Below are 12,682 nucleotides of genomic sequence, written 5' to 3' on the forward strand. Positions count from 1 at the left end.
TAGAACCCAAAACATTCATGTGGGCACACCCAAGTTCACATTTCCTATATAAGCCTGATGTCATCGTGGATTTTAATAGTTATGACCCACACTGTTGTAATGACAAGGGACAAAACTGATACACTTGTTTACTAAGTCATTTTTAGGTATACTGCCGATTGGTTATACTAGAATATATGTGAATGCTGTTTGTGCTGTGGGTTAGATAGCTGATCTGCAGATGCATTTGTAAGTAACTGGAATTAGTGCAGGCCACCCAAGATTGTTGTTTTCTGTGTCACAATCTATTAAGCTATAAGTACACACATACATATATTTAAGCACTCATCAGAAAGTATGAAGTATGCCTTTTGATTACAGTATGTATATAGCAACTTTATTTTTAACAGTCTTTTAGCAAATGTTCATAATGTGGAAAGGTAGATGTGTATGTTGAATTTTCATTTGATTGGTATGTTTTTGCACTTCATTTTACATTCAGGCCGCAACGAATGCCAGGAGATTCCAAATGTCTGCAGCCATGGCGAGTGCATTGACACAGAGGGAAGCTATGTCTGCGTCTGCCACAATGGATTCAAAGTCACCAGTGACCAAACCATGTGCATGGGTGAGATGCCGACTTTCAGTTCTTTTTGAAGCCCATTGGCCATTCATAACTGCTCAGTGACAAGAGATGAGATAAAGGCCTTGGGACCAATAATCTACAAATATAACATCTAGTAATTTCTTACTGACAATTGTAAATGTCTGCCATGACCAGGGGTAATCAGTAGTAGCAGAGTTTTCATCTTGGTTGTCCTTTGGTACTCATGGCATCCCTTACTCCCTTCCTGGGTTTCAAAGACAGCTGGAGGAACAGAAAGTACACAGCTCTACGGCCATGTCTACATTTGGAAGTTATTCTCTTGAGGAGATAAGGGTGGGACAAAGGGACATGTCTGGGAACTCATTTGCAAGAAAAAAGTTTGTGAAATCACTTCTGCTGGCATTTTGGTGAATTGAAGTTCACAAAGTTTTTTCCATTGGCACGGAAGACTGTAGCATGATGATAAATTTGACAAAGAAGAGAGATTTTTCAGTCAATTGGATTTGTCACAACCCTCCTTCCAAAGGGTGAAACACAAGTCAGTTAATTTCTAGATGTGACACATTATGTATGAGTTGATTGGCAGATTACATTGACCAGGAAGCAGTTTAGTAACACAAAGTGGATTTCAGTCACTACCTGTCTCATTTTAGTTAGTTAGTTTATGTGGAGGTTCCTGAATTTAACAAAATAATGCATAGACATTTCCTAAGACAACCCACTCTAACCACATCATAACTCTCTTCAGTTGGGGGAGCATATTGGCCAGAGATGCTGAACAATTAATCTCATACGGATTATCCAGAAATAATATCCCACTATTTTCACTTTGCAGCTTAATGACTGCAAAACAACTTAAGTCCTTCTGACAATGTCCATTGTGAGGGTAAATAATCGCAAAACACGTCTGCAGTTCATCCAATGATAGCTGCAAATGCAGAAGAGTGTATGTGCTTTGCATTTGTCATTCATCCAACATGAGAAAAAATGTGATGTAGTTTTAAGTATCTTATGTAATACAATATCATATAACCCTTTCTATCAAGGCATTTGTTTTTTTAGATTCCATAATGAAAATAGCTTTCTTTTATCTACAAAGTTTGCAGAAAAGGGAAGAAAGCACATTCTATCCACCACTTTTGCTCATTCCCTCTGGAAATGTACAATGGCCTTTCAAAGTACTCCAGTACTTGCAAGGCTCAACTGATAAATGTGTTTCCAGTAATTTCACGACATCTCCTTGTTAGTAGACACTAGAAGATGTCATCAAACAAAACAACACTCAAGAACGGCTGTTGTTGGTGAATGTTGGAGACGAAGAACTAGGCCACTGGAATTTCTACACTGGATGCCCCATTTAAGGGGTCACCTAACTGAAAATAGCCACATCATGTACAGATCAGGGAATCCCTCAATATCTAGAGGCCACCATATCATCAGCATGCAGATTCCAGCAGAGCCTGAGAAGGACAGGTTAGCAGGCCTATCCTATTACCTACATGCACTGATTAGAGACACTAATGACTTTTCTCTTCGTGTTGTTTCCAATGTGCAGATATTGATGAGTGTGACCGACAACCCTGCGGCAATGGAACTTGCAAGAACACAGTGGGGTCCTACAACTGCCTCTGCTTCCCTGGGTTTGAGCTCACTCACAACAACGACTGCATGGGTAAGCTACTGTAAAGTATTCTTCAAATCTTCATAATTTTCATCCTTTTTTAATCACTTTCAGGGTTGGATTATGCATTCTGAGATAAGTATATTGATGGATTTGAAGGTCTAAATTAACCAAAAAGCAATAGGTAATCATTTATTTAAAAATTATGAGCTTTTACTGTGTTTTTCCCATCGAGTTTCCTTCAAATTAATATTTTAAAGAGAGGCACTGGAGTGGTTTGTGGCACATGCACGAACAGACACTACATTTTCTCCTATCTTTGCATAGAGACTGCTGTGGTCATAGCGCAATGAAGACACTTCTTACTGATGTCTTCAGATTGGTCAGGTCTGGGGCCTAATGAATCATATGTCCCAGTATGGTGCCAGAGGGGGGCGTTTTCTGTTTTCCAGCTTCATGGCGGAAGTCTAGTAAAGTTTTTCACTGCCCGAATTACTGGCAGTGAAATGCGCAACAGGTGCAGCTGCACCCGCCGCACTGCTACATTGGGGCCGGCTCCATTAGGAGCCGGCATCAATGTAAAGGCCCTGTTTCCCATGGGGCCGGCAGGCGGAAACACTGTTTCTGCCCGCCGGCCTAGCAGGAAACTCACAATAGGGCCGACGGGGACTTGACTGCACTGGCGGTCAAGTGGCAGCAATGAGTTCGGCGGGTGGCAACTCATAATGACCCCCTTAATTGTTTGTGTCTTTGTTTGATCAATGTGTGTTTCTGCATTTATTGTGTATTGATTTGTTTTGTTTTACAGTTTCAAATATTGCTTAGGCCTGGGTCTTCAGCTTCAGTAATGACTCACTGGGGTCCCCGGATTCCAAATATGATTCAGTAGGGGGTCCCCACGTTCCAGTAATGATTAAGTTGGGGTCCTCAGAACCCAAAAGGTTAAGAACCACTGTTCTAAAATATTAAGGTAGCAGATTGGGCATCTTCTGGTTTACCCCTCTCGCATTATCCCTGTGCACACAGAAATGCCAGTGCAATGGGGGTGGGGCCCTTCAAGAAAACCTATATGTTTGTGGCATGTTGTAGGAAGTTGGCTCTGTATGTGCTATTTCAAAGTAAGGAATAGCATGCACACAGTCCAAGGGTTCCCCTTAGAGGTAAAATAGTGGTAAAAATAGATAATACTAATGCTCTATTTTGTGGTAGTGTGGTCGAGCAGTAGGCTTATCCAAGGAGTAGTGTTAAGCATTTGTTGTACATACACATAGACAATAAATGAGGTACACACACTCAGAGACAAATCCAGCCAATAGGTTTTGTTATAGAAAAATATCTTTTCTTAGTTTATTTTAAGAACCACAGGTTCAAATTCTACATGTAATATCTCATTCGAAAGGTATTGCAGGTAAGTACTTTAGGAACTTTAAATCATAAAAATTGCATGTATACTTTTCAAGTTATTGACAAATAGCTGTTTTAAAAGTGGACACAGTGCAATTTTCACAGTTCCTAGGGGAGGTAAGTATTGTTAGTTTTACCAGGTAAGTAAGACACTTACAGGGTTCAGTTCTTGGTCCAAGGTAGCCCACCGTTGGGGGTTCAGAGCAACCCCAAAGTTACCACACCAGCAGCTCAGGGCCGGTCAGGTGCAGAGTTCAAAGTGGTGCCCAAAACACATAGGCTAGAATGGAGAGAAGGGGGTGCCCCGGTTCCGGTCTGCTTGCAGGTAAGTACCCATGTCTTCGGAGGGCAGACCAGGGGGGTTTTGTAGGGCACCGGGGGGGACACAAGCCCACACAGAAATTTCACCCTCAGCAGCGCGGGGGCGGCCGGGTGCAGTGTAGAAACAGGCGTCGGGTTCGCAATGTTAGTCTATGAGAGATCTCGGGATCTCTTCAGCGCTGCAGGCAGGCAAGGGGGGGATTCCTCGGGGAAACCTCCACTTGGGCAAGGGAGAGGGACTCCTGGGGGTCACTTCTCCAGTGAAAGTCCGGTCCTTCAGGTCCTGGGGGCTGCGGGTGCAGGGTCTCTCCCAGGCGTCGGGACTTTGGATTCAAAGAGTCGTGGTCAGGGGAAGCCTCGGGATTCCCTCTGCAGGCGGCGCTGTGGGGGCTCAGGGGGGACAGGTTTTGGTACTCACAGTATCAGAGTAGTCCTGGGGTCCCTCCTGAGGTGTTGGATCTCCACCAGCCGAGTCGGGGTCGCCGGGTGCAGTGTTGCAAGTCTCACGCTTCTTGCGGGGAGCTTGCAGGGTTCTTTCAAAGCTGCTGGAAACAAAGTTGCAGCCTTTCTTGGAGCAGGTCCGCTGTCCTCGGGAGTTTCTTGTCTTTTCGAAGCAGGGGCAGTCCTCAGAGGATGTCGAGGTCGCTGGTCCCTTTGGAAGGCGTCGCTGGAGCAGGATCTTTGGAAGGCAGGAGACAGGCCGGTGAGTTTCTGGAGCCAAGGCAGTTGTCGTCTTCTGGTCTTCCTCTGCAGGGGTTTTCAGCTAGGCAGTCCTTCTTCTTGTAGTTGCAGGAATCTAATTTTCTAGGGTTCAGGGTAGCCCTTAAATACTAAATTTAAGGGCGTGTTTAGGTCTGGGGGGTTAGTAGCCAATGGCTACTAGCCCTGAGGGTGGGTACACCCTCTTTGTGCCTCCTCCCAAGGGGAGGGGGTCACAATCCTAACCCTATTGGGGGAATCCTCCATCTGCAAGATGGAGGATTTCTAAAAGTTAGAGTCACCTCAGCTCAGGACACCTTAGGGGCTGTCCTGACTGGCCAGTGACTCCTCCTTGTTACTTTCTTTGTTCCCTCCAGCCTTGCCGCCAAAAGTGGGGGCCGTGGCCGGAGGGGGCGGGCAACTCCACTAAGCTGGAGTGCCCTGCTGGGCTGTGACAAAGGGGTGAGCCTTTGAGGCTCACCGCCAGGTGTTACAGCTCCTGCCTGGGGGAGGTGTTAGCATCTCCACCCAGTGCAGGCTTTGTTACTGGCCTCAGAGTGACAAAGGCACTCTCCCCATGGGGCCAGCAACATGTCTCTAGTGTGGCAGGCTGCTGGAACTAGTCAGCCTACACAGACAGTCGGTTAAGTTTCAGGGGGCACCTCTAAGGTGCCCTCTGGGGTGTATTTTGCAATAAAATGTACACTGGCATCAGTGTGCATTTATTGTGCTGAGAAGTTTGATACCAAACTTCCCAGTTTTCAGTGTAGCCATTATGGTGCTGTGGAGTTCGTGTTTGACAGACTCCCAGACCATATACTCTTATGGCTACCCTGCACTTACAATGTCTAAGGTTTTGTTTAGACACTGTAGGGGTACCATGCTCATGCACTGGTACCCTCACCTATGGTATAGTGCACCCTGCCTTAGGGCTGTAAGGCCTGCTAGAGGGGTGTCTTACCTATACTGCATAGGCAGTGAGAGGCTGGCATGGCACCCTGAGGGGAGTGCCATGTCGACTTACTCGTTTTGTCCTCACTAGCACACACAAGCTGGCAAGCAGTGTGTCTGTGCTGAGTGAGAGGTCTCCAGGGTGGCATAAGACATGCTGCAGCCCTTAGAGACCTTCCTTGGCATCAGGGCCCTTGGTACTAGAAGTACCAGTTACAAGGGACTTATCTGGATGCCAGGGTCTGCCAATTGTGGATACAAAAGTACAGGTTAGGGAAAGAACACTGGTGCTGGGGCCTGGTTAGCAGGCCTCAGCACACTTTCAATTGTAAACATAGCATCAGCAAAGGCAAAAAGTCAGGGGGCAACCATGCCAAGGAGGCATTTCCTTACACATGTGTTCTGCAGATGGACATGCTCTGCATATACCTGCCATCTACTGTGTAGCGCGGATATCTGAAACTTGTTTTTCTTCAAAGAATGCTTTTGAGTCACGAGGTATACAATGACTCTTCTGTATTTCTGCTTTAATAAAGTGGATCTCAGCTCACTTCGTGAGCCTGTGAAGAGCAAGGAAATTCCTTCAGATGCTTGCAATAGTAGTTGTCTATATAAGATTGACATTTTTTCTACATATTCCGGTGTGTTGGATATGTGATCATCACTGCTTTTTTAACATACCAGAACCCTACTATTACTAAACTACACTTTTTCTAAGTACATGTTTGAAAGTGTTTTTCTTGTTGACATTAAGCTCCATCACATGTGTAAGTGAGACCGTAACAATTGAAAACATACTCATTTAATAGGGGTAGGGATTATTCCACCACTCAATATATGTCCTTCATCTAAACCTTGGAATTGGTTGTGATTTTTCCATAAGATGTAAAGATTGCCATGAACAGTTTGGACGTAACTTACTCTACTTCCAGTGAAAATGGGTCTGCCTTATAAGATCGATGCAAAATGCCAAGCAAAACTGTATGAAGGGCATGTACGAAGCCCGCTTTCTTCACCTAATTAGTCTTTTTGCTTCCCTCTCCTACGCAGATATTGATGAGTGCTCATCCCTGATTGGGCAAGTTTGTCGCAATGGCCAGTGCATAAATGATGTTGGTGGCTTCCAGTGCTTGTGTTATGAGGGATACGAGATCACTCCTGATGGGAAGAACTGCGTTGGTGAGTAACATCTGCTGCTGGTTATCCTCAGTAATGCATCTGAGGTACCCACAAGATGTCAGATGGGAAAATGTGTGTGTGCAGTGGAGAGACCTACACAAAGAAGGACAAATGTTTCCAAAAAATAATTTGCTTTTCTCCGTAGAGTCTGAGGGAGTAGAATGGTATGCATTTATGTGAAAGACCCAGACCTCTGGGACCAAAAACTTGCTCAGCTGCCATTAGATGTGCTGGTTTTTTATTCTTCTGAATTATATAGTAATTATTGCTAATGAATGGGACTGTTAATGGAATGTGACTCGATATAATGATTTCATCCTATTGGATGCTCTCCGGGAGGCATAGTAAGTACTGCCAAGTAAATTGTAGTGTGTGTAGTTTCACTAGCACATATCTGGCTCTAAAACTACATGCTTTTATTACAGAGTCAAGCCTTTTTGGTGCAGCATAATTTTTCTTTTCACTTTGAGCTTCTGAGAATAATGCATTTGTATATATAGACTTTCACCTGTTACTGACATGTTGAAATTAAAATCATCAATGCAATGAGTGACTGTTTAGTTTGTTTGATCTTTTTTTAGACATAAACGAATGTGTAAGCCTCCCTGGCACCTGCTCACCAGGGACGTGTCAGAATCTGGAGGGTGCCTTCCGCTGCATCTGCCCTCCAGGATATGAAGTGCAGAATGACAACTGCATTGGTACGTGCCATCTCCATTTCTACGTTACCAGACATATACTTTATTATGTTAGAAAATAAAGGTTTAAACAACAGCAAGAATTACTGTCACATGTAGAGGATATGCTACAGATCTGAAGGGTGCCTTTTACCTCTGTATGTCTATATGATCCCCAGAGGCCATGCTACAAGTCAGAAGTGTAATCTACAGATCTGGAGGACCATCTACCTTGAGAAGTTCATATTAATCTCTTGAGGCCCTTCCCCACATCTGGAGGACATTCTCTCTATTGCTGTAGAACTCCACCTTTGGATAGTACACTAAATTTTCCGGGTAATCCTTCTACCCCAATCTTTGAAACCCACTCTTAAGATCGAGGGGGCAACCAAAATCTGGACAGCATGTGACACATCTTTGAAGCAACATTACCTGCATTTTCGGCCTGCAGGAAAGAGGTAGTGTTTATCAGCTGAACATCTCTTGAGTGCTCTCCACCCTCTGAAGGCCAATTACCACCAATACAATGTCTTGCACAAAGCTATACAAAGGAAATCACCTTTCAAGCCACACTCCACCCCTTGGACTACTATCTCATGCTATCACTTTTCTCCTTCTGAATATTACTCTTCAGAAGAAGTGAACTCTACCCTCCTTGAAAGGATGCTTTTCACTTCAGGAGGTCCAACTTCACTTCCATAAGACACTTTCCACCACTAGGAACTTTCACCACTTGTCAATCTTTTTTTATAAATGAAATAGCAACACGGAGGCTAGGCTTTGATAACTAAAAGAAGCACAGATCACAGGGGGCTTCGAGGTCACAGTACTAGTGACAACACAATACATAAATAGTAAATGCAATATAACACACTCAAAATAGTACAGTGCAATCCGATCCAGTACAAGGATGCAAACATTTTGACATCTGAAAATTCAAGAATCCAGTTCATAAATAGTTGAATGATAATGGTTTCAAATACATGCACATATTTTCTAATTTAAGATTAAAATAATACTTCAAAGGTGGACATAATTTCCTGTAGCTCAAGATTGCAGTGCATTACATACTAATGTGTTTATAACCCATTTATCTCCAGATATCAACGAGTGTGATGAAGAACCCAACATCTGTCTGTTTGGTACCTGTACCAACACTCCAGGAAGTTTCCAGTGTATATGTCCCCCAGGATACGTTCTCTCTGACAACGGACGGAGGTGTTTCGGTGAGTGGCCTTTCCTAAAAATCATGGAAAGTTCTGCTGATGGTCCAGTTGTATTTATTGTTATAAAGTGAACCTATAATTAATGAAGTCAGTGAGAGTTGTGAGGCTCTCTAGATGCGCTAGACGGGTAAGAGTAAGCACAGACCCTAAGTGGTCTGTTAAATAGCCTCATGCACTAAGAGGCCACAGGAATTCTACAGGCAATGGGATTTATAAAGAATATTCACAGTACGTAAGGGATATTCAACAATATCGGGAGATTAGAGGGGCCTGCTGCAATGCAGTTTAAAGGTAAGCCGCAGCTACCTAGGACTAGCATGGATATTCATAGACACTGTGAATTATTGGAAATGCCCACAGAAACCAAGTGATGGTAAAGATAAGCACAAGCACTAAGAGATGTATGGAATATGCAAATGCAACAAAAAATCTTTGGATGGATGCAGGCGCTGTTTTTGTATATGATAGCCCCTTATGCTGAACATTGTATGAGATAGCCAAGGGCTTTGAGAGGATTAAGAGGTAGCCGAAGGCACTCAAGTAATCTAACTAGAATACAAGACGCATCATTTTTTTATTTTGAAAGGACTTGTCCCAGGTTTAAATCAACCTTTCAAAATGTATTCACACTCAGCTTATACATATTAAGGTGGGTTGTCCAACATAAGAGATTTAAGCATATTTCTGGTCACTGGGACCTCCATTATAAGTTGGACCATATATGTTGGAAACAGGCACTGTGATTTGTGTTGGGATTTTGCACAGGTGCGTGTATATGTGTGTACATTTGTCTCAGGTGCTTTCAGATGTATAAGGGGTAGTTGTTGATGCAGGTGACATTTCTACAGGTTCCATGCTATCACAGGGGTAAGGTTTAGTCCCACTCATTTTTATTGATGGAAAGGTAGCCCACCTGCGTTGTCATAGATGAAGGAAGTCATCACATGGTTTATAGTTTAGCAGTATTAGCTGTATTCATTTTATACAAGCTGTTCCAATATATTTTCTCTCTTACAGGTGACACTTATTGGCATATTTTGCACTTGGTGTATGGAACACAAGTTTATGAATAAGTGGAATGCATGCAATATTGACATTGAAAGTGACATATTATTAATTCATCCTTGTGACAGTGAGAAGCTTTCTTCAGTGGCGTCTTCGGCCACTGTATGAAGTATTTATTTATAGCTTTTGTAAGTGAGTGAGTGAATGGGTGAGTGAATGAGTGATTGATTGTACTTACATAGTGCATTATGATAATATCAGAAATATCTTCTTGTGCCTGTAATAACATTTTTGTCCTGATCCTACAGACACCAGGCAGAGCTTCTGCTTCACTCGCTTTGACAATGGAAAGTGCTCTGTTCCCAAGGCCTTCAACACCACCAAAGCCCGCTGCTGCTGTAGCAAGATGCCCGGAGAGGGCTGGGGAGATCCATGTGAACTCTGCCCACAGGAAGGACATGGTAGGGATAATCACTCATCTTTCCCACCTGATGATTTGAGAAAATTATCTTATAATGTGATAAGAGAATATGACGTGTGGTAGCATAGTTTGAAAATTATGACAGCAAACTGATTTAACTCCCTTGGAGTCCTAAGTTAATATTTGTTTTTAAATATACTTGTAGGTTTATCACACTCCTTGCATACACTCTCTTCAAGTATCTTCAACATCCTTTTCTGAGTGATTTGATTTTAGCTCAATCTCATAATAGCATACAGTGCCCAGTTCAGGAATTTTCTGATGTTTGTGGTAATGTCAAAGCAGCTTTTAACCTCCTGCTCTACAGTGATTTTAAGTTTGGAGAGATCTCATATAAGCCACAGACATCTCATAGCACAATTAATATTCTGTACCTAATTGTTCCAGAATGATCGCTTTTTCACCTACCCTCACTCCTTACATATGTTTATATGTAGACCTACTTATGCACTGACACCTACATTAAGAGTTTTGGATATTCTTAATTTGTTGTACATCTATTACGAGCTCGGCAGTTCACAACTTAGTTAAGAGATTTATTCTTCACACTAATGGAACAATTTTTTGTCTTTACCAGTGGCCTTTCAAGAGTTGTGCCCATATGGACATGGAGCTATTCCTGGTCTCGGGGACACTCGTGAAGGTAAGTACTTACAGTTTCCAAAAGACAATATTTCTTATGCCTTCAATTCTTCAAGAAGGTAATGCTGACAATCATCTGTCTCTTTCCATAAATCTATAGTACTGATTCAACTTGTGGGGTATAGTTAGGAATTTGTTCTGGTGATGATACCTTGGCGACAAGGGTTATACAGGTAAAATTGTAGTTCCACCTTCAAATACACTTGCTTTCCTCTAGATTTGTGGCTCCTCCGAAACTATCTGTAGGGTAACTTTCACAGTAGGGTTTTTAGCTAGCCCATGGTCTTGGGTTTCCCAATCTCATATAATATTACTTGTTTTCATTCTTTCTCCAGATGTGAATGAATGTGCAGAGAATCCTGGTATCTGTGTGAATGGAGCTTGTATCAACACGGATGGTTCTTTCCGATGTGAATGTCCCTTTGGATACAACCTGGACTTCACTGGTGTTAACTGTGTTGGTGAGTGTAAATGTAAATTTTTCTATTTGAATAATTAAACCTCTAATATAATGAGAAACAGGAAATTGTTTCTTTGGAGCAGTGATACTCACAGTACGGCCCGGGGATGCATGCGGCCCTCCTGACTTTTGCACTGGCCTGCTGTTTACTTGACTCTGCTCTAATATTAAAAGTATGTTAAATAAACTGACAAGCACATATTTAAAAGCCAATCAATGTTAAACAAAGGAAGTAACTAGGGTGTTCTGCACCAAAAATATTTATGAGCACCTCCATTTTAAATATATCTTGCAGCAAATGTGGAAAATTATGATAAGGTCTCTTAATAATTAAAAAAATAAAAAAAACAGAACCGTTTCACCTTAATAAATTAGGTTATATCAGTGGGATGCATTGCAAAGTATTTATTAAAATGCGATTGTTTTGAAACATGAATTTAGAAGCATTCATGCTACCCCTCAATCCTGATAACAATGCCAACCAATACTGACCTAAGAGGCAAGTCAGTTGTTATGTGGTCCCTTTGAGTGGATTGGGATGCTATTATACATGAACAACATTAATGTTTATTAAATCAACCAGAGGAGAAGGTTTTATACAGTGCACATCCTAAAGTCATGTATTTCAAGGTCCTCTTGCATGTGATAATGAAGTAAAAGGAGGGTGAAGTGAAATCAAACAATTGCCCAAAATTACACGTGGGTAAACTGGGATTCAGCCCAGGTTTTCTAGTTTCACATTGTGCAATTAAACCACTAAACTGACTTGCTTTGCTTCCCCTACAATTAACCCAACCGCCACCCTGCTGCCATTAATGCTACCCTCGGTCACACCACATGACAAACTTTGTGGCCCCACAAAAATGTTTTGGGAGTAACCATGCTCTGTAGTGATTGTGTAAATTATTAAGAACACCATCTAGAATGATCATTTAATAACATTTACTGCTAAAAGAACTATCCCACCCACTTCTTCCTATTCTTGAGAAAACAGACAAAGCCTCCGAAAAGTGGAGCGGGCCATGGAAATTGAACTTGATTTATAAAATCTTGAGTGAATGTCAAACATTTGAGTTTCGTCTTTACTCATTCTCAGAGTTTACAGAATATTCTAGAATAACGCAAGAGCGGAACCCATAGGACTTTCCATCACCCTCAGATTGTGATTTTATGCTAACTGCAAATTTGACAAGGTTGTTAGAGCTTAGACATTAGAGGGGCTGAATGAAAAATTGTCTTAAGGTACAAGAAACCAGATTCAAATGAAGACTTGTAAACTTTGACTCACTGTTAACCCAACAGTGGACACATTCCTAGTCTATTTAGTCCCACTGCCAAACAATTTCCATGTCATAGTTTTGCCCCATGGATTACTCAATACTGCAGCGTGTCATTTTCCCATGATGTGAATTGATGAGTTCGAAATCAGA

At 42.3% G+C, this 12,682-nt stretch overlaps 1 protein-coding gene across 1 annotated transcript in view; it reads left to right on the top strand.

The window, feature by feature from the left end:
- LOC138267693 (fibrillin-2-like) overlaps window positions 1-12,682 on the top strand; it is a 367,800-nt gene that overhangs the window by 306,480 nt on the left and 48,638 nt on the right. The window contains exons 44-51 of the mRNA XM_069216842.1: window positions 482-607; window positions 2,142-2,258; window positions 6,633-6,761; window positions 7,343-7,462; window positions 8,539-8,664; window positions 9,978-10,130; window positions 10,728-10,793; window positions 11,128-11,253. Coding sequence (XP_069072943.1) covers window positions 482-607; window positions 2,142-2,258; window positions 6,633-6,761; window positions 7,343-7,462; window positions 8,539-8,664; window positions 9,978-10,130; window positions 10,728-10,793; window positions 11,128-11,253 — 963 coding nt within the window. The remainder of the gene's footprint in view (window positions 1-481; window positions 608-2,141; window positions 2,259-6,632; window positions 6,762-7,342; window positions 7,463-8,538; window positions 8,665-9,977; window positions 10,131-10,727; window positions 10,794-11,127; window positions 11,254-12,682) is intronic.

Source organism: Pleurodeles waltl, chromosome 12 (genome assembly GCF_031143425.1).
Source record: "Pleurodeles waltl isolate 20211129_DDA chromosome 12, aPleWal1.hap1.20221129, whole genome shotgun sequence".
Taxonomy (NCBI): domain Eukaryota; kingdom Metazoa; phylum Chordata; class Amphibia; order Caudata; family Salamandridae; genus Pleurodeles; species Pleurodeles waltl.